Here is a 24517-nt window from a genome sequence, read left to right as displayed (position 1 = left end):
GACACACTTTCTTGGTCAGCAGTTTACTCAAACTAAATGAATATGTGGTGTAACAGTCATAGAGTGGATTGCTGTGTACAAAGCAGTTGCGGGCGGCCATGTTAGAGTGAAAGTTGTCTGGGATCTAAAGGTAAATTTAGCAAAATGGCCAGTAATACACTTGGAATTATTGAGGTTCATCACGAACATTCTGGAGATGAAAGTGAAGATGATGATGACGATGTGGTCGAGCAGAGTCCGTGTGGACGATGGGAGAAGAGAAGGCAAGAGGTATGCTGGGGGTATGGTCTTGTACTGCATCGATATCGAGGGATATAAAAAGCTAGATTTGCTTCCAGTTGTAACTTGATTCTATGGACACTGTGCTTCAGAGGAAACAAAATTATGTAATAATCATATTGAGTGCTTAAACACATATCAAAATAGGATCAACACAGAGCATAGCTTTTTAATTTAATTTAACAGATCCTGCCTTTTTGCGCCATATTGAAAGGAAAACGTTTACTGAGTTGGTACGGGAATTTTCGGGATTTCGATGTCAAATAAGTTTTATAAATTGAATTTCTGCGTGATTTATGAACTGTAAACTTAATGTATCAGGTAAGCTTATATGATTTAAATACTGATTTTGTCATGGTCGTGCATTAAGTCCAGTTTTCATTCCTTCATACATTTCTCTGTAAATTTTGATATCGGTGCCATCTTGTAAATCATTATAGAAATTCTAAAAAGATAGACCTGCCAACTCTCACGCATTATGTGTGAGCCTCATGCCGATGGATCCAAAATATTGATCTCACCCTTACAGTCCATTTTCTCACGCCTGACTAGCAAATCCCGATTTCTTACTCTCGAAACCCATTCAATGTCAATTAATTCAATTTTGGTGAAATATAACCCAGAAAATGAGCATTGTTATTCGTGTTTGAGTCAATTTTACACAATTAGGCAAGGTTTGAAAGTCGTCAAAACATCTTTGGTACTCATTGGCAATGCTCAGAAGTTGTCGGAACATCTTCCGAAATCTCCAGAAATAGTCGGAACATCTTTGGCAACAAGGCAATGGCAATCTCGCGCTTTTGACTTCAGAAAAGTTGGCAGGTATGAAAAGATGGTTTCAATGCATGGTTTTCCACACCAGCCACATCCCTCGGATTTTAGCAGTGGCAATTTGCTGTAAATCATTTGACATCATAAGCCCTAAAATTCGTAAACAAACTCTCTATTTTGTTCTATGTTTGCTCCATTTTCAATAGGGCAGATTTTTGAATAGATAGAAAGGTGTGTTTGCACTACACAAGATATCCTAGACCACCTCCTGACAGCTCCCAAGATATATCCTATATGGTGAATGGTCCTTAAAAAAATTAGTGTCTTGCAAACTTTTAGCCAGATTTCAGGGGTCTCATTGTGTCGAATTTCTCTTTGACACCTTCTCGGAGTCTCGATCTTTTTTGCAAGGCTAAAATGGTTTTGGGCTCACAGAAAAAGTATCAGTCTGACTGTCTCGCAAAGTCTCGCATTCACCATTTGACACCCCTTCCTTTCATCTCCCATTAGCAGACACTTGGTCACAGTCCCAGACACACTTTGTTTTTAACCTCCCATAAGCTGCCCTAATTAAGTGGACATTTTTTTGTTTTAAGGGTGTCTGTGTGCGGTACAGCTGTACGTCATAATACTGTTCAGTTGGTTAGGGTGCCCAACCGGTATCTGGGAGGCCATGGGTTCGATTTCCATTGGGGACTCAGATTTTTTCTTTGTCCCATGCTCGTGTCATGTTGAACACTTCATCTTCATAATACAGTTGTTGCACTGATCACCTTACTGTAATACTGTATGGCTGTTTCTTCAGGTGATGCAGAGAGATGTCCCTGGTATTGATCACTCATTCCTAGCCATGGATACAGAAGAAGGTGTTGAGGTGGTTTGGAATGAAGTGCAGTTTTCTGAGAGAAAATATTTCAAAAGTCAAGAGGTAATGAATTGTTGTCATTTAATACATTTCCAGTGCTTCAAGAAGGGCATATACAAAAACCTGAAACAAGGAAACACCAAAAAAAACACAAAAAAAAAAAAAAAAGCGCAAAAACTGAAATCGCTATTGAGCAAAGGATGACAAAATGATTCACTGAAACAAGCAAAAGCCATTACCATTATGGAGAACTAACCATAAATAGGATAACCAAAGCATCATTCACGCTAACTGGAGTGCACGTCTGTAGCTCAGGGTCTGCTTGCACTCTGGTTAACTTGAATAGCACTCTGGTTAGCCTGACTAAAGCTTCCACATTTAGGCTTGATCACATTAGTTTGATGGTTGCTGATTAGTGGGAACGAAACTTTTTAGTTGTGATAATTTATCCATGACTCATTTCTCTTTTGTAGGAAAATGTCAAAGCTGTGTTTGAAAATCTGATTCAACTGGATGTAAGTGTCTGTTAGAACTGTATCTATTTCAGTATTTGTTATTAAAATGTTTCCTTTGTAACAAAGCAGTAAACAAGAGTGCCCACGTTTGGGAAGACATGCTAACTATTATCTGTGCTTTATTTCTGGCAGCATGCAAACATTGTCAAGTTCCACAAGTTCTGGACTGATATTAGGACTGAGAAACCTCGTGTCATCTTCATCACTGAATACATGACATCTGGTTCACTAAAACAGTTCCTAAAGAAGACGCGAAAGAGTAATTATAAGACTTTAAATGAAAAGGTATCAGTAAATATGCACGTAAATGTTACTTAATAACTCACTTGCCTTCAGGCTAAGTACCTGCTAGGGGTGATCCAGAAAATTGAAAGATGGGGGTCCTTGCAGGCTTGACTGGGAAAGTTAAAAGACTAGGATCGCCAAGTTTTAACCTCCTTATTCTTGGAGCATTTGCCTTATTAATTGAGGGCTTCAAATTTCAGATGAAGGGAGGGGTGTGTGTGACTACCTCTACCTCTCCTCCTGCAGATCTGGCTATACCATAGCACCTTAAAAAAATAATAAGTGCTGTTAAGTATCAGGTAATTAACTAAGAAATCACAGAATTTTCATGTATGTACAGTGCTATTTGTTCAATCCACTCACCATTAGTTTTTGTTTCTTAACTGTTTCATTACAGGTGTGGAAAAGATGGTTACGACAAATTTTGTCAGCTTTGAGGTTAATTTTCTTTTTAGTTTTGACATTTCATTATTTAAAACTTAGTAAGAAAGATGTATAATAATTCATCGTTAATTAAGAGCATTAAAAAAATTATAAATCACTTACAGTAATGATATATATACAAGGCTAAAAAGGGGTATAAAACAATTAAAAAGAACCAAACGTTTTCCATGTGTATGTCATCATCAGGATAGGATAGGATAGTCAAGATAGGATCCCCTTGTCCCTAATGATGACATACACATCGAAAACGTTTGGTTCTTTTTAATTGTTTTATCCCCCTTTTTAACCTTGTATATGTATCACTTACAGGAATGGTAGTGATTTTATTTATCCATTTCCTACAACCTTGTGCTGTCATTTTGTCTTCCTACAGCTATCTCCATGAATGTGAAACACCAATTGTTCATGGAAACTTGTCCTGTGATACAATATTTATTCAACACAATGGTCTGATCAAGATAGGATCAGGTAAGGCTAGCTACAGTTTGATTGTTGCTTACCAGCCAAAGCATTCAAAAAACCAAGTAGGATATTTGGCATTCAGAATTATTGCTGCCCCCCCCCCCCCCACCCATTCCCACCTTGGATGGGATGCTAGTACATTGTAGGCTTCTCCTGCCAAGCACATTTGCCAGGTTTCATCATCCTCTTTGCACCATTGAACACACATAAGGCCTCATTTGCCAAGTTTCTTAAACAGCTTATTTAAAATCTCAGCTGGATTGGGAGCTAGGCACTGTGAAGCAGTGTTCTCCTTATCAGGCGGTAACCGGTAAAATTTACCGCTTGTAACACGACTGTTTACCGCCTAGAATCGCTGAGATATCTTGTAAATTCAACAGGTAAATAACAAAGTAGCACCACTTGTTTCACCTTCGTAGTCATGATTGAAAATATAAAATAACAGATTGAAAATAAACAGCGACAAATGCAATATTCATTTACGAATTTGTGCTAGTATTCAATATTCTTTATTTCCCTTCGCTTTCCGAATCTCTGAGGGCTGGTATCAAAGAAAGAACAAGTTTTGCACGATCGATTCTACAATGAAGCGGCAGCAATCCTTGCTGTCCTTCCACTTTGTCCATTGAAAATAAAAACAATCACAAAGGAAAAGAGGAAAAAATAATTCCAGAAGTGAGAAATATTACTTACATATAATAGTTCAGTTTTCAAAAACATGCAAAATGCAGAAAATAGTTGATTGCTTAGTTATGACGCGTGGTGAAGACAAAGGCAGCTTTCGATGTCAAATTCTTTTCATAAGTTCGTAAGTGTTTAAAACCAAAATCCAGATGACAGGTTAAAAGAAGCACTCAGAATACAACTTTGTAACGACGCTGTCGTGAATGCTGAATATTCGAAGCAAAGAAAAAAAGAGCTGCAGCAATTCGTAGCAAAGAGGAAACAGGACCGCCGATTTTTTAAGTAGTACGTCATGTAAGCGACAGCAAATGTATCTCCTTAAAAACAACAGAAAATTTTATGCAATTTTTCTTAGGCTGTATAGCAGGCGAAAGAGGTCTGCAAGGCCATAATAAAGTTGTCATGAAATAAAATTCGACCAGCATTTGGACAACATTCTGTTTCATGTAGGTAAACTAGAAAACGGCTGGGATTTACCGGAATTTCTTTACCGGTTTAAAAAGTTTTCTTACCTGTTGTGCTGAAAACTAGGGAGAACCCTGGTGAAGGTGAAGTGTCTTGCCAATAGCATAACACTATGACATGGCAAGTTTGATGCACTAATCTTGTGTTTGTTTTTCAGTTGCTCCTGACACCATTCATAATCATGTTAAGACTTACAGAGACGAAAGACGGAACATGCACTTTATTGCCCCAGAATATGGTTTGTTACACTGGTCTGCTTTAATAATGTTTACAAGCATTTTATTTTAGTCTAATTCTTAGCCCTTCTCACAGTTACGTAAAAGCAAATTAAATTCATATTTTTAATTATTGTTATGAAAATGAAGTACATTTTTTCTCGCAGGAAAACCTGGACATGTTATTGACTGTGCAGTTGATATTTACGCATTTGGAGTGTGTGCTCTGGAGGTATTTCTTCTCTACAATACCATATGTTGGCATTTGTGAAGTTGAAGTACCACAAAAAACATATACCGTATTTACTCGAATAAGCGCCGCGGCGCTTATTAAATTTTTCACGTCTCAAGTGCGGCGCTTATTCGAGGGCGGCGCTTATTTGAGGGCGGCGCTTATTTAAAATTTGGACGCCACAAAGTATCTTATCTTTTACAGTTATTGAAAAGAGCGTCTTTTGATTGTCAGTATTTGTCTCTTGCTGAGACAGAAGTGGCGCTAGCTATAACTGTCCTGGCAAAGGTTGGCGGCCTTCGCAACATTTACAGAACTACGTATTGTTAGAGTGTTGAATAGAAAAACTAATGGGAGAGCGAAAAAACAATCACTCATAACTGCAAAACATCGCTTTTGATGCAAAGAAATGTTCAAGCTTGTCTTAGAGTTGCTTTGTAGTGCCGTTTTAAGTTAAACGAAATTCTTCAAATAAGCGCCGCATCGAGACTGCGGCGCTTATTCGGGGGCGGCGCTTATTAACTTTTTTTGTCCTAAATGCGGCACTTATTCGAGGGCGGCGGTTATTCGGGGGCGGCGCTTATTCGAGTATATACGGTAGGCATACTTTTAAAAACACAACAGTGCTTTTCAGTTTTCAGTACATGTTTTGATGTTTCAAACATTGTCATCATCATGTTCCGAAAACTGAAAAGCATTGTTGTGTTTTTAAAAATATTTGCAACACTTGTGCTATCAAGACCCTTTGATATAGACATACGTGGTTACCATATATGTGTGTATTAAACCGTTTTGTTTTTAATCTTGTTCATATCTTTTTAATCTGTCAATGATGATAATAATCATAATGTTTTATAGATGGCAGCCTTGGAACTGCATGATACTGATGGCCCAGTAACACGAGAAAATATGAACAAAGCCATTGATGGATTAGAACTGCCACACCAAAAGGTAGACAAGGGCCAAAAATGTTGTCTGATTATTTTAGTGAGGTGACTAAAGCTGCGTTCACACTAGGCCGAAACATGATTAGTCTCATCACGAAGGAAACATGTTTTGTTGTGAAAAGTGTTCACATCAGGCAATGCATTGCGTGAATCATGATTGAAACATGATTAGTCTGGTCATGATTGAAACTACCTTACGAAGTCGTTTCAATCATGATCAGGCTAAACAAGTTTAAAATGGCAGACATGTGGTGAGGAGGCGAGTGCCCAAAAGCTTCAGATTCGGTCCTTCTATGTGACCAAATGTTTATTTCAAATATGGGCTAAAAAAGCTGTACAATATGAATTATCGGTGATGAAAATATTTGGCAGAATATCGCCACGAAAGTTTACAACAGTGGCTACTCCAGTGCCGCATAAAGCATCAGTTGCTTCCTCATATTACACTTAAGCTGCATTCACATTTAACCCAAAACATGTTTAGCGGCGCGTTGAAGCGTTTAGCAAGAAAAAAGCCTAAATGACACCTTAATCGACAGGATTTTATACGGAGGTGTTTAGCTGAAAATCCAGCAGAAAGACCAACAGCAAGGGACTTGTTGTTACATCCTGGTTTGTTTGTGGTAAGTTAAGTGTAAACTAGGAACAAGGAACCTTAAAAAGCCAAAATTGGTTCATGTTTTTCTGTTAAATAACTAGTTTTGATGACAATCTTCCGTTAAAGGAAACTCCATGGATACTAAATGAACATCATAGAAACATGGCATGAATTGTTGAGGTTGTCATTTTAACTATGGTCATAAAATTCTTGATAGAATAATGACAATATGTAGACACAGTTATGATGCCAGGCCTTACAAACTATATTATTTCTAAAGTACAAATTACTTAAATCTCTTTGAATTCTGAATAAAATGAGTATCAAGTATTGGTCATTTTTCAATATTTCTTGACTGTATCAAACTGCGAACAATTAGTTGGAAGGATATTTCTGATTGTTCTTATCGTTAATTTGCCCCTTGTATGTTTTAGGTTCACTCACTCAAGTTATTGTCAGCACACTGTATGGTGGACAATGACGGTAAATATCATGTCATGTAATCGATTCATACAAAGTTTTTCTAGCAGTAAAAACTGTGATATTATTACTTATTGTCTCCACTGGATCTGTCTTCAAATTCTGCTATTTTTCTTCTAAGCCTACATGTGCTACTAGTCAGTAAGTGTTGAAGGTAACTTGGTTCCCATCAAATTTGTTAAAAGGTGTTTGTTCATGGTTAGTGATGTTGTTCACATACTGTCAATAATATTGTTTTTAGTGGCTCCACCTGACAAAATTGAAGATTCTGATCCAGAGAGATTGCTGGCAATCATTGGAAAGGACATAAGTTGGAAGTATGTTTATAATGATGATGTGTGGAGTTAATATGGGGAGTAACGGTACACTCTGTAAGGTTTTATAGGTACAGTCTGCATCGAGCCTAGTGGCCCATACTGGCCGGAGCTTATCCTGGTTTCTGAAGCATGAAGCGACCAGGAGTATTATTTGTTCATGTCTGCCACTTTGTCTTCTGCTCATTATGTCAATTATGATTATTTTTTCCTCAGACGAGGCAAATCTCCTGTACTAGAATTGGAGAAGTATTTGGAAGAAGTAAGGTGAGTCAAAACATCAAATACTGCATCAGTATCAGTGGTGGATCCAGACCTTCAGATAAGTGGGGGGCTTGATCATCCAGACCCTGAAGTAAAGGAGGCGGCTCCTTTCGAAAATATTTTTTTCTCGGTCCTACGGGCCACTATTTGGCCCAAAAATAAGGTGGGAGCCCGAACCCCTCCCCAAGATCAGCCACTGAGTATTAAATAATGAGAGATGGTAGATTTGTAGCTTGGTGAATAAATGATAAAGTTATGCGAGAATGGGACAAAGACAGGAATGAAACCCAGGAGGGCCTGGGAGGCCATGGGTTCAATTCCCGTCGAGGACTCAGGTTTTTTTCTTTGTCCCATGCTCGCGTAACATTTCATCTTCTTCATCAGTATGTATGTAAAAGATTTTGTATTTGCAACATAGTCATCTTACTACAATTGCCATTGCCTATTTACACTCCAAAGTAGAGAGGGGCAATGAAAATTGGCGCTCAGATTCCCTTACCACTCAATGCAGAGAACAATACAGGAACTGACTATCTGCTTAACGTGAGATCCTAAAATATTTGAGGTATTTTGGACTGTGTGTGTTTTTTGTAGAAATGCAAAATATATTTTCCTTCTTTTCATTTTCTAGAAATGGCCTGTTTCCTCTGACAGGAATGCAACAAAGGAAAGAGTTGAGACCTAGACAAAGGTTGGTAGTGAGTTATGGCTTACCAACTCTTATATCATGAGCTACAACATAAAATTTAATGTATTTGGGGGTAAAAAGTTAGTAACAATCACTGTTGAGATATAGAGGTTGGTAATATCGCCAAAGATTTTCCGATGGAATCTGGAAGGTAGGGTAAAAGAAAAAGTACTCTCCTTCACTGTCATTACTTGGATTGTCACGCAGTGCTTCTTCTTCTTTGTTGAGAAGCATTGTGTGACATGGCTGCCAATGAAGACTAAATAGATTGCTTCATGTAAGCCTGGGGAGGACGTCAGTGACAGAAACTACAGTACTTTTGGTTGGCAATCCTGGACAGAACATGTTTCTGTCTTGTGTACTACTGGCTCAAAAGGAGTTGTGAAGTTAACTCTTAATATTGTTTTTGCTTTTAAGACCCAAGTCTCCTGAAGATGTGGAGTCGGTGCTAAGTGAAAAGGATGATCACTATGATGAGGAAACAAGAAGGGTAAAGACAATCCTATTTTCCTGTAGCACTTGAAAGACTATATTATAGGCTGCTAAAAATATCGTAAAAAGCATTGTAAGCATTTTTTATTCAGATTGCACCACTATGAAATTGATATGTAAAATTAAAAAGACTTCTAAAGTCAGCATCAAAAGGAGAGCGGTTTTGCAGCTGCTACACGAGGAATGGTGAAAAAGCTCATGTAGTGCTTGGCTTAGGGTGTTGTCTGTATTTTGTGCTGATAGTTTTGTAATTTTGTTTATTGTTTTGTTGTAATCGTTGTTGACAGGCCACCATTAACAAATGTCAAATCAAGTTGATGCCTCAGGAAGGAGGGGACAGTAAACAAGAAAATCAGGTCAGTGTGTTACCCAGGAGGGTGGAGTCAGTAAACAACAACATCAGTTCTCAGGAGGGAGGGACAGCTAACAACAAAATCTGGTTGACCAACATGGCGGACCCAAAAGAAGTATTTTTTTATAAATTGTTTTATGACCAGTGACTCTTACTTCCATTCACAGTTGGAACTACTTCTCAAGTTAGATGACAAGATGAATAGACATCTCATGTGTGATATACGCCAGGGTATAATATTCTTTTTTTTATTAAATAACTGTCAATGTTATAACGCTTTCTCTGATTGGTTTGAACCATTCAAAACTGCAGTGCTATAAAAGAGAACTGTTACCCTAATTCTTTGTACTTCACAGGTGACAAAGGAGGAGACCTTGCCGATGATTTGATCAGATGTGGACTCTTAAACAAGGTAGCTAAATACAAACCTTTACACGAGTTCTAAAGCTGCGAACGTCTGGGGTAACAGATTTCCTAGCTATCTCCAGTGGAATTGAGCAAGAATTGTGCTGCAGGAATTTTAATGTTCAGCTTTGAGACTTTCTCCGGCAAAGACCGGAATTTGCGTAATCTTCCTTAAGTAGTTATTATTGGAAAGTACTCTTCGGGTTTCAGTACTCCAAGAAAAGATTGCGAGTTGTTCTCGTCTACACAGTGCTTGCGATGCAAAATTGTCTTTGTCGCGGATAAAGGAGTTTATTACGTTCCTCGCGTTACTTTAAAGTTTCATGTTCGTCAGGAGAAGGTATCGTAATCCGCCTGAATTTGTAACACAAGGTTCAGTCTTAACCGTCCTTGTTCTGTGATGATTTCTAATCAATTCTTTGGTGTTGCTTTTTTTAACTTAGTAACCCGTTAAGCCTGGTTTTCACTAGCGACGAAAGCACAAGCGCAAGAATAACAGCTCTTATTTCACCATGAAAGCGGCTTTGAATCAAGTAAAAGCACAAGCGCGTTGCAGTTTTATGCTTGTGCTTGCGGCGAGCACAAGAACAAGGATCAAAATTTGTCCTTTTTGCGTGATTGCGCTTGTGCTTGCGCTTGTTCTTGCGTCGTTAGTGAAAACCAGGCTTTACTCGATGTTTCCTTTCACCCTTTTGCAGTACGTCCCGTCCTCTGTTGCTTTCCGTTATTTTTCCCCGGATTTGCTAATGTTTATTGTTTTCCTTTCTCTTTTTTAGGCTGATCGTGATATTCTTGCATCAGCCATGCAAGAGCAGTTGGATTCCTATCTTGCTATGAAGGCCTGTAAGTATCCTGGGCGGTTTCTTTTTACGTAAAATCTGGCGGAACAAGTGGCGTTTAAAGTCGAAATCCTAGTTATTGACCAGTGAGCCCGCGGATTGCGGTAGAGATGTTGCTAAGCAGCGAAGCTCGTGGCGACAAGCTCGTGATAAGATGGTACTCGGAATGTTCGGGAATATTCGTACTGTTATAATAAAATTTTGGTTTGTATCCGATTCGTACTGTTCTCTGATTAGAATCGGAAACTCTTTGGGTAAGGCTGTACATTTACGAGAATCTGGGAAGACGGCAACTTTGTTGGTAATATCTATATTGTGTGTACCGGTCTGTGTTGCCGGTAAAAAATAATAGATATAAAAACATAAGAGAAAAAAAAAAACACAGCAAGTACACGAAGTACAAAGTAGTAAAGGTACCTCCCTGCCTTTTCTCGGAGAAGCCTCTCTTGTTTGCCCACCTTGAGTTATTAAAAGTAACAGAGCCCATTTCAGTTCTTTTTCCTTAACAATCGCCTTCCAGAAATTGCTTAGAAAAAAACACACATTTAAGACTAAAAGTACTATACGATAACTACATTCATCCGTTTTGATATTTTTTTACATCTTTCTGTTGCTTAAAATTCAAAACGTCCACGTCATTTCTTCATCACGTGACCACTTTGACTTCTCCACCTGCCACACTTACTTGATTGGCTGAGAAATGGGAAACCAATGAACATAAAAAAATAAAAATTTAAAAATGTATCAAGTAGCAAGGGATCATTTATTATAAAAGCAAAAACAAAAAATCTGAATAGCCGTGCTCTGTTGCTTTCTTTCTTTCAGAGTTGTGGCCCTCTTTGCCAGCGGACCAGGCTGTTGTTAACAACCTGGCAACACAGCCCATCAGAGTCAAAGCCCTGTAGTAAAAGACCTTCGTCAAACACCTTTGTAAATATAAAAGAAATTATTCTGAAATGTTTTTTCGGATATCGTCCTCAGTGAGGGATTATTTGGGGCCTGAGTTAAGACCCCATTTTTAGTCCTGTTGCATGCTTTAAAATAATCTTATAGCAATATAAATTATTGAGAAAAGAACGTGAAAAATTTGATGAAGGAAACATATTAACGACCATAGCTTATGGGCGGTGAAAGAATTACTGGAGGAGGCTGTATTCTCAAGTTGAGAAGTGAAAAAAAAAACTTAGAAAAATTTGGCTTCAGTGAAGTTTTATGCAGCAATTATTGGAAGATCCTTTACAAAAGCTGAATGCTGTAATTTAAAGTAGTGCAGCAGCTCTCGTTATCTTGTAATTCTAATGTCAGTAGTAGTTTTGGGGGCTAGGGCCATTGTTCATGTTGTTTTTCTCTCGAATTGCAGCAAGCTATTCGTGTAAGACCTTGTGAAAGCTGCTACCAGACCCGGCATAATTTAGCCTACTTCTTGGGATGGATTTGAATGAGTAGAAAATTTAATTGAGTTTTGTAGCTTAATTCTTAAAGTCCTTAAACTCAATGTGATTAATTTCAAACGTTTTTCTTTACCTTTTTCATAACAAATTCAAGAAGGCAATTCTAAAAAAGAAGAAATAAAATCTTGATACCAGCAAATGTAAAATATCAATAAGGAGATCTAAATGCCGAATTTGGAGGTGAAATAGTTAACACAGAGTGAGGCCAGACAAAAATTTATCACACCCCAAAAGAGAAAAAATGTCAAGATGTTAAATTATCGTACAATTACAAACAAAAAACTTATTTATAAAATAAACTTGTCCTTGAGTTGTCCAAGTTGTATTATCCTATCTTTAATCGGAAATCTTTGGTGTCAAGTTTTTATCGGTCTTGATCATCGACAGGAGCGAAGCATGCACTTTCCACCAAATAAACTTGTACGATTGGTTCGTACTTGTCTCACTTAATGCGCGGTGACCGTTGCTAGGTAACGCTGCCTCGCCCTCATGTGGTTTTCTCGTGACGTCAGTCAGCTCTAGTAATGAGAAAATGTCTTTTTCCGTTGATTGATTTTATTTTTTCAGTTCACCATCATGGTTACTTCACAAACATTTATAACTGCGTCTGTCTGGAAATGTTAATCCTGCTTGCTTACCAAAGGCACTTCTTTCACATTCTCATCGTTTGTTGAACTTTCCATGTCACCATTTACGTGTGTTTGATTTCCAAAATCCTTAGCTGAGAACCAACCCAAAACACAGCCAGCATACACTATGGGACTCTTGTAACCAGTAGCTGCAGCTTGGCGAGCGGCCTCTATTCTACGCATGGCTGATAAGTACTGACCGCTGGTCTGAGAGCGCTGGCCTGTCTTGCAGTACAAAGCAAAGTCCTCGCAGTTACTACCAACTATATTGAACGGTCCAAATCCTTCCCGCAGTGCCTCGCGCGCCCGTTCAAGCACAGTTCTAACCTCGTCGCTGTGTCTTGTTGTGCATGTCCCGCGCGGATTTCCGCTGAATTCCTCCTCAGTCGCGCCGTATTTGTACACGAACCAATCTGAGCCGTCAGGTCCTAGGAACTCTTGAAAGTCGCTTTCTACAATCTCTGAGCTGTCCATTTGACCGGTTTCAAGAGGAGTTTGAAAATGTACCACTTTGCTGTCACCCACATAGATTCCTGTTACAAAAAAACAAGCGGTCCATAAACAATGAGTAACCTGGCGCTAGTCGCGTAAAGGGACCTCTCAGATTGGCCCCTTTTGTGTGTGTGTCCCCTTGATATCAGTACCTTATTGTTACTTATTTTCGCAGGAACTTAATTTCGCGAAAATGTAACGAGCATATTTCGCGAGACTTAAATTTCGCGATTTGGCCATGAAAATACGTTCAGAGGAGCTAAATTTTGCGAAATTGTCAAAATACTCAAAATTGGCACATCTAATTTTAATTTTCCATAGCGCCAATAGTGACACTGAACGAAACCATATAACAAAACGAAACTTTAACATGTTCCTTTGTAACAAAGTTGAGGGAGTTTGACGACTGTACCAAGATAATTATTTATTTAACTGACCGTAACGTTGATTAATGATAAAGAATTATATAGGAGGGTATTAAAGTTCGCTTCGTTATTTTTCGCGAGAACCTTTTTTCGCGGGTCTTTAATTTCGCGATTTTCAAAAAATCGCGAAAATAAGTAACAATAAGGTAAATTACAAATTGTAGTGTTCATCTGCGGTCGGGATTACGTTTCGGTTAATTTAGCGAAGTGTGGTAAAAATGTGCAGATTCAATTTCGAAAGTTTCATTTTCTGTTATATAGAAGCTCAGTCAAAATTGCGCGCTGTTAAGTTTCTTCTAATTCATCGCTCTGGCGTTTACAAATACTGCACAAGGAATTAGTCGAGTGCAGTACGGAAAAATCGAGTACAATGCAAAATAAGTTTATTTGTGTGCTCTCAGTATAATTATGTTCAGCACCTGCTTGGCCAATCTGATTCCGAGTTAATAGTCGGTCACTGGATTGTGAAAAAAAGATGTGTTACAAAGTTTATACCAGTCTATAAAAAAAAAAAAAAAAAGAAAAAAACCCCGGCGGAAAAAAAAAAAAACTTATATATACACACACACACAAGGGGAAAGAAAAAAAAAAGACCGGGGATAACCATAGTATACCACTCGAAAGCGTTGCATAACTAGTATTAGGATGTTAAATCACGAGGTGCGAAAGAACTCATCAGGGTCTAACAGCACTCGAAAGTTGAATATTAGTATGTTATATGCATAAGTGTCTGGTGAACTGATTTGATAACTGCTATACTCTACTGTCAAGTGCTTTTGCCTTCAAGCGAAGCTTCTCAGTCATCAAAACATTTATTGTAATCAAAGTCCCTAAAAGAGTTATTTTTTTTGTTTTGTGTTTTCACTTTAAATTTGTAGAACGACAAAAGGATAGCGCAAACACATTCGACGAGCGAAATAAATCAATTCTAAAATAGCTAACCACGGCCTTTTTGCTTGTGTGAAAAATCCCAAACTCAAATGGTCCACAGAAATGCTTTTCTTAAATTTACCTTTATTTTCAGTAATCAGAAATAATTATAATTAATAATCCAACCATGCCAAAGTGAAGTAATTTCGGCGACTAATTTTCCGAGTTTGAATATACCGGCCTGGATTAGATTTTGAAAGTAATATTCAATTATGTTAAATAACAAATATGATTGTATAGAGGACGGGGAAAAGGAAACCTTAACACGAAAGACGACCTACCGTGATGTGCATAGCTCAAGGAACGAAGAACATAAATATGATCCCCAGTGCCGGGATATGAGCAGATTTTTTCAGCTTGTTCCATGGTCAAACGCTTTAAATCGGAAGATATTCTGTCTGTTCTGCTGCAAGTCTTGTCGCCACCTGCAAAATGGATGTTGCGGCCTGGCGCCGAGCCAACCGCAGTCCCACATGTACGTCATGGTACCCGGACACTCGGCGACCGAAGAACCGGACAAAACTAAAAGACAAACTGGCTTAGCAGCATAGGCCAACAAGCGAAAAAAGAACGTGACAGGAGAATGACGTTAAACAGTTTTTTTTTTCAGTAAAGATATTTTTCTCCGAAGTTCTAACATGTAGTTTTATGGAATTGGTTCGGCCGCACAAATTTTGCTGTGGCGGGCACACGGCATGGCATTTCCCACAAGCACAAACAACCAAGAACCAAATACCGAATAAAGAGAAACAAAACAGAGAATGGTTACAGCATTTTTAATGGACATTTAGTATATTTTTTATTCGTGTAACAAAAGCGGAACTGGCTATGGAAAACGAAAAATACTGTGTTTACTACTCTTTCCATAGCGTTCTCTCAGGTTATCAAGTTCGCTCAAATTTGTCAAGCTTCACCAAATGTACAATTAAATTTAAATTAACTGTTTTAGTCTGAGCTCATGAGGTTTTGCGTTTGTCATCATCAAAACTGCAAAATATGAATCGATTACTTTACAAGCCTGTTCCCTTACTGTTTTATATTTTCAAATTTTGTCCCCAATAGCTCGCTCCGTATCGGCGTTTAAAATTTTCGACTGCTCGGAAGAATATGCTCTTCAGATAGCACAGAACGCAAATATTGATACTCTAAGTATTGGCTTTTATCCACCCATCGAAAGTAAGAAAAGTTACAAGAATCAACATTTTAAAACGTTTTCCGTAACTGCTAAGTTCTTAACATTTTGTCCGCCATATTCATTGTCTTATTGTTGTATGCGTTCGTCATATTGGTGTATCAGCTCCAGACAAAGTTCTCTCCTGACCTGCGTAATTTTTCAGTATTCGGCATTTATTTGGTCTTTGTTGTAAGGTATCCTTTTTGTCATTTCACTGTGTAACCCTATCATCTATTCTATCCGTAAAAGAAACTTTCGAACCGGGGAAAAACCTCAAATATGACGAGAATAAATAGTATTGCAATTTTTCTACGAAAAGCTTTAGCCGTTTTGACCGTGCAAAGAGAACAGAAAATGAACTACTATAGTACATATTTAGGCAGCAAACGCTCACTCTAACTACTACTAACAACAATGCAGAAAAAAGGAAGCAAGTGTTCTTTCAAAGGTTTTTATTTCTTTTTAATATAATAGCCTTCCTTGCAAGCAAAGTTTTCATTACCAACAGTTACCGGCTGAAAGCAGAAACTTACTGTTATTATTATCATCTGGAATTAAATTTTTAACCAGGAGTTTTAGTTAAAATTGAACGCTTTTTTTTTCCAAGAACAATCATTAAAACGGCCCTGAAATGGCAGATTACTGAAACTGTTTTCAGTGTTTTATGTGAAAATAGGCCTGTTTATAGGTCCCGGAAGCCCGAGATCAGTTCCAACGGAAGTAATTTCATATAGTCAGACCGGCTGATGATCTCCATGTACAGTCAACTCTCGTTATACGGACACGCTCGGGGCGTCGTTTAGTGTCCGTTATGCGAAGTCCGTAATAGCGGGAGTCATTTTCAGTCAACCTCATTCACCGGGGATCTGGATTTTGTCCGTATCGGTGTCCGCATCGGGGTGTCCGAGGCGAGAGTTGACGGTAAAACAATAAAAAGCATTGCAAGATACATTAGAATTTATATGAAATGACGTTTTTATTCGTTAAATACGCATTGTTAAAATACTGACGAGCCCAAATTTAAAGTTTTTAGTCGCCAATATTTGCAGGGAGGAAGGATTTGGGTAATGTTCTACTCAAGAAGCTCAAATGTGGTCCCACTCCCTTTTCAAACCGCAGCCAAAAGTACATTCACGTCCCAAGCTTGCCTAGTTCCTAGGCCTCTATTTTTTTCGCGGTCAACTCGTTTCGGGTCACGTGGTCCGAGCGTTCGTCCCGGATACGTCACCGAAACGAGGAGTGACGTCAGTAATACCGTGAAGGCTTGGGGAAAAGCCGTACAGGAACTAGGCAAGTCCAAGCCAGCGTCACAGGAAAACAGAGAAAATTTGACCATGCATGATACGTACAGTCCAATCACCTACGATCTCTTAAATTTGGTGTGGCATCTTTTGGTATGAACGTAAACCATAGGTCGAGAACAAAAACGTCATTTCATATGAGCTGTATTTAAAGTTGAGTTGTTCTGGCAAAAAAGCAGACTTACTTTCTTTTTTTAATATACAAACCATAAAATCCAGTTTTGCACCTTTTCTATAAATTTGTTTTGTCATTATGCATATTGACTGTTCTTCCTCTTTTTATACCCTTTAGTATAGAGATATAATATTCAGATATCGACGATTAACCCCGAAATTGTCGGCTCGCCAGTCTGGCGATCGGTCAGTCCATTACAAAATACTCTTACTATTTCCCTTATTCACAAAAACCAAAATTTAGCTTCAGCTTTTGGCCTTGACAAATTTGGGTGTCCAGTATTATCAGTCTGTAGGTTATTTTCATACCTTACTCATACTGATTTCGTAGTTTTGACGGCATTCAGGCCCAAAGCCACTGATTATGTTGAAATATACAGTATAAATTTCCCAAACTCTAAATTCCAAGCATTAAAAAAATGCACAAAATATCCGTTCACTCGCTGGGCCTAACATTTATATAAAAAAAATGGCTAGGAATAAATAAATAAATACTTTTCCTAATAAACCTGTTTAAAGATTTCACGCTAAAGCTGTAATCTCAGTCTCGCTAATAAGAGTTTTCAGCTGGTGATTGAGGTCTTGTTAACTTAGCAATCCCTGTAATCTCAGTCTCGCTGAGAAGAGTTTTCAGCTGGTGATCGAGTTCTTGGTAACTTAGCAATCCTGCTCCATTATAATTCAGGAAAACATTTTTTAATTTTGCGTCTCCTTGATGAACTTTATTACCTCCAATAGAAAACACTGCTCTTACTGTCTTTTCCACGAAAATGAATTGCTGTTGTTGCGCTTCACCAAAAACTGTCCCAAATTTCGTTTTTCTTACTGAACATGGCTACGTTGGCTTATAAAGGTCTATAAATACAAACCAAGCACAACTCCGCCCGATTACTTGTAAGGCATCCTTCAAGATACAGCGGTTTTAAATAGACACTGGGCTTTCAGCAGTTGGTGATTTCTTTGGAGGCTTGTACATGAAAAACGCTGGTTGATTGTACATCCGGACATTTTGTTGTTCAGCGGGCTCCACCCCAGGCTCTTGCGGCTGACCCTCTTCGTTCTTACTGGGTTTGAATGAGCCCGTGTAGCGATGATTCCAGCGGTAAAGCAGAAACACAGAGATGAGCACGAGTGCCATGGCTGCTAAGACTATCAATATAATGACCCAGGCGGAGACTCCTTTAGGTCTTGGTGTCGGCTTATGTATTTTCGCGGTTTCAGGAGGCTGAGTCTTTGGAGGTTTTGGCGGAACGCGTGACAGAGTAGGCGTTGGAGACGCCGTGGTTGTCTGGGCACCTTACAATATGAACAAAACACTATAAGCTTGGCAAATTAAACTGAAAACCAGTTCTTTTTTATACTAGTAATAATCAGAGATTAGGGAGTGCGTTCGACCCAAGATAGGTACCGAGGCAGCAACGTAATCCGAGTGACGTTGTCACACGGCGGACGTGCGCATCAAATCAGATAGCCCCCACAGCCACTCCGCACTCGCAACGCACGTGCGCTGCCGTCTCCCAGTCCAACTCACATACAAAACGCCCACGGGACACCCCATCACAAAGATGCCACAAAATGTGCTAGCGTCGCTTCTGGTTTGCGCGCCTGTCTTGTGCGTCGCTGTGACGCAGTTATTCTTTCTTTCTATCACATGAGATCGAGGCAACTTCCACATACGAATATGTCACACATCCACTTCTTGCGTTCCGGCACACGGACACAGCACGCAAAGACGTCTCCGAACGCAATAAATACTGATGTTAGCTACTGTAGATAAGAAATAAGGAGTGACTGACCTACTGCCTAAATGACTGACGGACACTGACTGCGGCTCCACTGACTCTTGACTCCCGCCGACCGACTGCTTGACTGACTGACCGGCTGAGACTGGACTCTGTGATACGGACTGACTGACTGATGCTGACGATCGATCGATCGATCGATCGATCGATCGATTGATTGATTGATTGATTGATTGATTGATTGATTGATTGATTGATTGATTGATTGATTGATGTAAACGATAGGGATCGATAGGGTTTTTGACGTCGCAACAGATTTTGTGTTTGGCCTTTTGTGATACTAGTCGCAACAGACAGGAAACACAAGTAACTAATTTTGTGTAGATTCAGTAAGTGTATTGGCGAATTTATTTTCCCTAACAAGGGGGTTAATCCTCGGAACGGAAAGGTTACATTCCCTCTCCTCTCCACATGGACTTAAGATCATAGAAAGAGGTACCCAACAGGACCATGAACAATACATAAAAATATTGAAGATCCGAACAATACAATTTAAACACAGCGCAAATGCGATCTTTCCTTTCCCCACACACACTCCTCTCCTCTCCTACTCCCTTTCCTTAAAATTCGTCCTCCGTCCTTAAAATTTTTTAAGGACGGAGGCAGATAATAAATTAGGATGCAAGCGTCACCAGAAGACAACAATTAATCTGTTTCGTTGCACGAATCACAGACTCGTGATGTTATATACTCTGCACGTATTACGGACCTATGAAGCTCGGTATGTTACTTATTACTTACCAGTAGTGGGCGGTATTGATGGATTACAGCTGTCTGAGTCGTCTTCACTTGGTGAGCATCCTGATCCTCCCGCCTGACACTTGTTCTTAGCTTCTTGTAACAACACATTATTGGGCCAAATTTCCATCACTCTAGTCTCAGAGAAACCGTCCTTGTTTTGTAGCGCGTTCTCAAGAACACTAATACCTTCAAATCGAAACTTTTGGAGAAACCCTTCAAAAAACAGACTCTTGGCTTTTGCAAACCGTAGCATTCTTGATGGGCCTCCGCCGAAATGAATAACATTCGACTGGTTGTTAAGATTGAGTGTCACATACTCAGAGGAATTTCCATTGTATTTCCCAGACTCCCCTCGGTCGATAATGACCGTTAGACGTCTTTTCCTTCGGCGGATTTCCACGTGATGCCAGCAGCTGTCTGACAGCAAATTGCCGCCACTTTGCACGACAACAGGACCTACATTTTACAATAGAAGCAAGGAAGTAAATTTGACAAACTGAAATAAATTAAAAAAGGGCTTATCCTTCTTGAAATAAATTTGGCAAAAACTTTTAAGGCAAAGCATTGGAATGATTACCACTACAACAATGACAGCCAGTGTATGTCCTAGCAAACTTTTTTCGTGAGTTATATTTACCGTACTTATTCGATTAAGCGCCCAACCTCGAATAAGCGCCCACCCTGAAGGTAGGAAAAGTTAATAAGCGCCCAGCCTCGAATAAGCGCCCACCCCCACCCCACAAAAAAGGTGAAGTGCAGAAGAGGAGTTAAAATTGACTAAGTACTACTAAGAGACTTCCCCGAAGACCGATTTTTTTCTTAGAATTTACAGAAACTTTTAATGAACAGTTAAAATTCTGCTTTGGTACCTCTTCACGTTTTGTTATTATTTATTGTTTCGTTACAAAATAAACTTACTACTTGCTGAAAATGGTGAAAATTTAATAAGCGCCCAGCCTCAAATAAGCGCCCACCTCGAATAAGCGCCCACTCTCAAGGTCCAAAAATTTAATAAGCGCCCAGGGCGCTTAATCGAATAAATACGGTATCTCTTTTTAATTGAGAATACTGTAGCCGTTAATTGTTGATATTGCCATTAATAAGAAGAGTTTATCCTAATGTGCCTCCAAATTCTAAGAACTTTCCTTGAATCATATGAACTAGGGAGGGACGTAATAAGGGGATTGGAACCTTAACTTCTATTATTCTCCTCCCCAATCCTCTCACAATTGCATTTCTCGCTGTTTCCCCCACCCACCCACCCTTGCCTTTTCTTCCTATGCCCACTGCGCATGCCGCAGCAGCTACGTAAATTAAAATAGCTTACCACCCCCAAAATCCGCCTGCACTCGCAAACTTCCATTGACAAGCTCCACTAGTAAATGGTCTTTGTCTCGTCCCATGTAAAAGAAAACCCCATCTTTAGCTTCTGTCAAAAACATGAAATCCAACGCATTTCTCTCTGTTGAACGCAGGGGATTGTCGTTGTCCAGATGGTAGGACATATATGCACCGTTACCATCCATAAATACAACTGTAGAGCCTATTCAAAAATAGTTTTTTTTTGTTTTTGTGCCCCTCCCCCCCCCCCCCCACAAACCCCAACTTTGGAAAAAGAGGTAGGGGGGGGGGGGGGGGAGGGGTTTCCCGAAACCTAAATTGATCCAGATAGTTAACGTTGTTGAATATCAGTTAATGCAAAGATCAGGTATTTCCAACGCCCTTAAAGGATATGAGAGCATCCCCTCTCGGTACCACATAGCAGAGGATTCCCACATCTGTATAAAGTGGTCACATACTCTTTCCCTAACTCAGATATGTCCAGGATTGAACGCTTATGAGATGCACGTTCCTCATGACAAGCATCACAAAGTGTCCTCATTAATAAAGGTTCACCAAAATACACCAAATCTGTTAAATATAATATGGAAATGTCAAATAACACAGTCAAACATGAAGTACTTATTAAACAATACTTGCGTTCAATCCTGGACATAAGTGTCCCTAAGTGGGACTGCTTAAAAAAAACACTCAGGTTTAATTTATGACTCAAGTGTCATGGTGTCCTTATTAATTTTATGAAAAACTAATTAAATTGCAAGGCTGGCACTACGGCAAGGGCACTTTTAGTGAAACAATTTCTGCAAACGAGATCCGGCAACAAGGCGTTCTGGGTTTTACTCTGCGTTGTGTGGTTCCCTGCATTTAAAAGTTTATTTATTTTATTAATGATATGCTAATGCTTTAGCCCATTCACGACTTTGCGGTTACAATGAAAACATAGAATTTACGCGGGAATTTTTTTTTTTTTATATATATATTATATTAAATTTTAAAAAAAAAAAAAAAAAAAAAAATATTTTTTAATAAAAATATTAATAAAAATTTTTTTTTTTTTTTATAAAAAAAAAAAAAAATATATTATAAAAAAAAAAAAAATAAATTTTTTTTTATAAAAAAAAAAAAAAAAAAAAAAAAAAAAAAAAAAAAAAAAAAAAAAAAAAAAAAAAAAAAAAAAAAAAAAAAAAAAAAAAAAAAAAAAAAAAAAAAAAAAAAAAAAAAAAAAAAAAAAAAAAAAAAAAAAAAAAAAAAAAAAAAAAAAATTTATTTTTTTTAAAAAAAAAAAAAAAAAAAAAAAAATAATTTTTAAAAAAAAAAAAAAAAAAAAACTCTTTTCCCAAAAAATGCCAAAAAAATGCTAGCATAATCGAGAAAGGCCTACGCGGGAAATAAGTTTAGGAAAAGACTGGGTAATATTTATTCTATATTTTTTACATGTTCTTTGTCTTATGTTCTTACGTTTCGTACAGCTGTCTCCTTCGTACCCAATCCCCGTGCAGTCACACTCTGAATCCCTTATCAAGTCGATGCATCGACCGCCATTGGCACATCTCAGAGGGCGCTTTGCGCATGCGCCTTTGCAGGTATACGTAGCGTCAACTGATTTTTGCCGAAGTCTCGTCCTTTCCAATCGACCATTCGGGGCTCGATTAAATCTGATGTCGCCAATACATCCTTCAAAGACGGCAGGGATCATTCTAAATTAAAGTGAATACATAAAGAAACGTTAAGTTACAGATCGTGATTGGAAATGCATTCATCAGTGAGTTGCTGTGATTGGAAACGTTGTGTAACAAGATTAATAATTGATCTGGGCTTGAATTAAAAATAACAAAGCACTGACAACATGATCATTCATTTATGATCATTTTACAAATGAAAGTTTTATAACGTTCAACTGATCGGCAACTGAAAGCTGACAGCCTTAAAATAGTAAATAAACTATACAACGAAATTGACAGAACTGCGCGGTCCTGTCAATCCGCCGCAATAGACTATTTGCGTATATGATGTCCCAGTGCATTTATTCACAAAACACTCAAGTAAATTAGTAAGTATGCTTATGAGTTCACTTAGCTTGTGATATGACCTTGCTCGAGAGTACTCCAAAGTCATCTGTCACAACTGAACAAGTGCACGCATTCATGAATGCGCGTATGAAGCTGTTAACTAACGTTCTGCAAATGGCAGCTACGATAAATGCGTCTTACTTACTGGTAAACTTCGTTGAAGAGCGCTGGGTAAGACCATCCCATTTGAAACATCGCTGGGAATTCCAGCGATAAACAGGGCTGCATTATCTGGTGATTCGTCGTATTTAGAAAATGCCATCGGCCTTGCATTGTATACTGTGTCTTCTGTGTCTATAGAAAACTTGATTTCTTCCTCAGACATCTCAATTTTAACCTTATGCCATTTTGAGTCAGCAAAGTCGTATCGAATAAAGCGTTTTTCGATTTCCTTCATGCCTTGTCCAACCTTTGCACGGAATCGCGCTTTTCCATTTATGAGAAACAAATCCATAAACTGATTTTTTCCATCGTCGTCCTGGTAAAATATCATAGCAGTTTTTTTCGATTTAGTGTTGAAGAAGAACTGTAGCGTTGCATTTGGACGCCAGTTCCACGGTTCATATTCTGCGTAGGACTCGAGCTTGCCGAAAAATTCTAACCCTGCGCTCTCGTCTCCTGCCGCTTGAATCACTGATGATGCTAGTAAGCTCACCGCAAGCAGGAAGACAACATCTTTTACTGACATGGTGTGTTGAGGCAAGCTAAACAAAGTGTCTGTCCTTGTATGATGTTTAGGAGATTGTAGCGAAAGTCGTTTTACATTCTGTTAGTTGGAAAGCGACGAAACATGCATCGCGTTTTAATAGCGGACACAAACAAAATGATTCGCCGGTTCACATCAACTTTTAACCGCATCTCCACTATCAGTGATTGCGACTTACTCATTGGTGATCATGAATCCTGCTCTTATCGCGTGGAATAACACAAATTCAAGAAGCTGAAGAAAATAATGAGAGCTCTCCACGAACGAAAGCGTCATGAGGATAAGTTGGAAGCTGTATGACGTTATTAAAATCTCTTTAAACCAGGGCACGTCGAAAGCGCGCACGAGAAGAACAACTCCACAATGTGAGCGCGTAACATTTCACCTGCCTGTCACATTAAAGCATTCTCATTATTTTGGTTTATTCGTTGAACTTTGAAGGCATAAGAAATGTTCTATTAGGATGTAATTTTGTCTTTAGCCATTCACAATCCAGTTTTGTTTTTTGATATCTTTGAAACGCCACTCATTATAACAGTGAATAAAGTCTCTGCGTTAAAGGTCGTTATTCCAATAATCATCATTTTCTATTATTCTTAAACAATAGCCGTAGAAATTTTAAGCTACTCCCCATTCGCCTCGCAAAGACTTAAGTTTCGGCGTTTAATTGTTTACAAATATCCAGT

The 24517-nt window shown here is 38.6% G+C and overlaps 2 protein-coding genes and 1 pseudogene across 3 annotated transcripts; 1 reads left to right on the top strand and 2 right to left on the bottom strand.

Moving 5' to 3' along the window:
• The first annotated feature begins 22 nt into the window (after positions 1-22).
• Positions 23-12362, top strand: LOC144646606 (nuclear receptor-binding protein-like). The gene is made up of 20 exons (XM_078506255.1): positions 23-270; positions 1856-1978; positions 2389-2430; positions 2563-2715; positions 3113-3153; positions 3533-3627; positions 4928-5008; positions 5153-5217; positions 6076-6168; positions 6704-6787; positions 7197-7245; positions 7484-7559; positions 7773-7823; positions 8452-8511; positions 8926-8998; positions 9288-9356; positions 9520-9583; positions 9709-9764; positions 10534-10600; positions 11422-12362. Coding segments are annotated over exons 1-20 (1470 nt in total). The 5' UTR covers positions 23-144; the 3' UTR covers positions 11424-12362.
• LOC144646611 (uncharacterized) lies at positions 11341-14935 on the bottom strand. Its single transcript, XM_078506260.1, has 2 exons — positions 14805-14935; positions 11341-13209 (listed from the first exon to the last, which is right to left on the bottom strand). The coding sequence occupies exons 1-2, from the start codon at positions 14887-14889 to the stop codon at positions 12668-12670; spliced, it is 627 nt and encodes a 208-aa protein (XP_078362386.1). The 5' UTR covers positions 14890-14935; the 3' UTR covers positions 11341-12667.
• Positions 14936-17808: 2873 nt separating this feature from the next.
• Positions 17809-24160, bottom strand: LOC144645650 (neurexin-3-like; annotated as a pseudogene). The gene is made up of 5 exons (XR_013569321.1): positions 23271-24160; positions 22515-22753; positions 21043-21258; positions 19716-20171; positions 17809-18468 (listed from the first exon to the last, which is right to left on the bottom strand). The product of XR_013569321.1 is annotated as a neurexin-3-like (transcript).
• Positions 24161-24517: the final 357 nt, after the last annotated feature.

This window comes from Oculina patagonica, chromosome 3 (assembly GCF_052425735.1).
Source record: "Oculina patagonica isolate OP01 chromosome 3, crgOcupat, whole genome shotgun sequence".
Taxonomy (NCBI): domain Eukaryota; kingdom Metazoa; phylum Cnidaria; class Anthozoa; order Scleractinia; family Oculinidae; genus Oculina; species Oculina patagonica.
The sequence above is the reverse complement of the archived record's forward strand: the minus strand, read 5'-3'. Positions and strand labels throughout refer to the sequence as shown.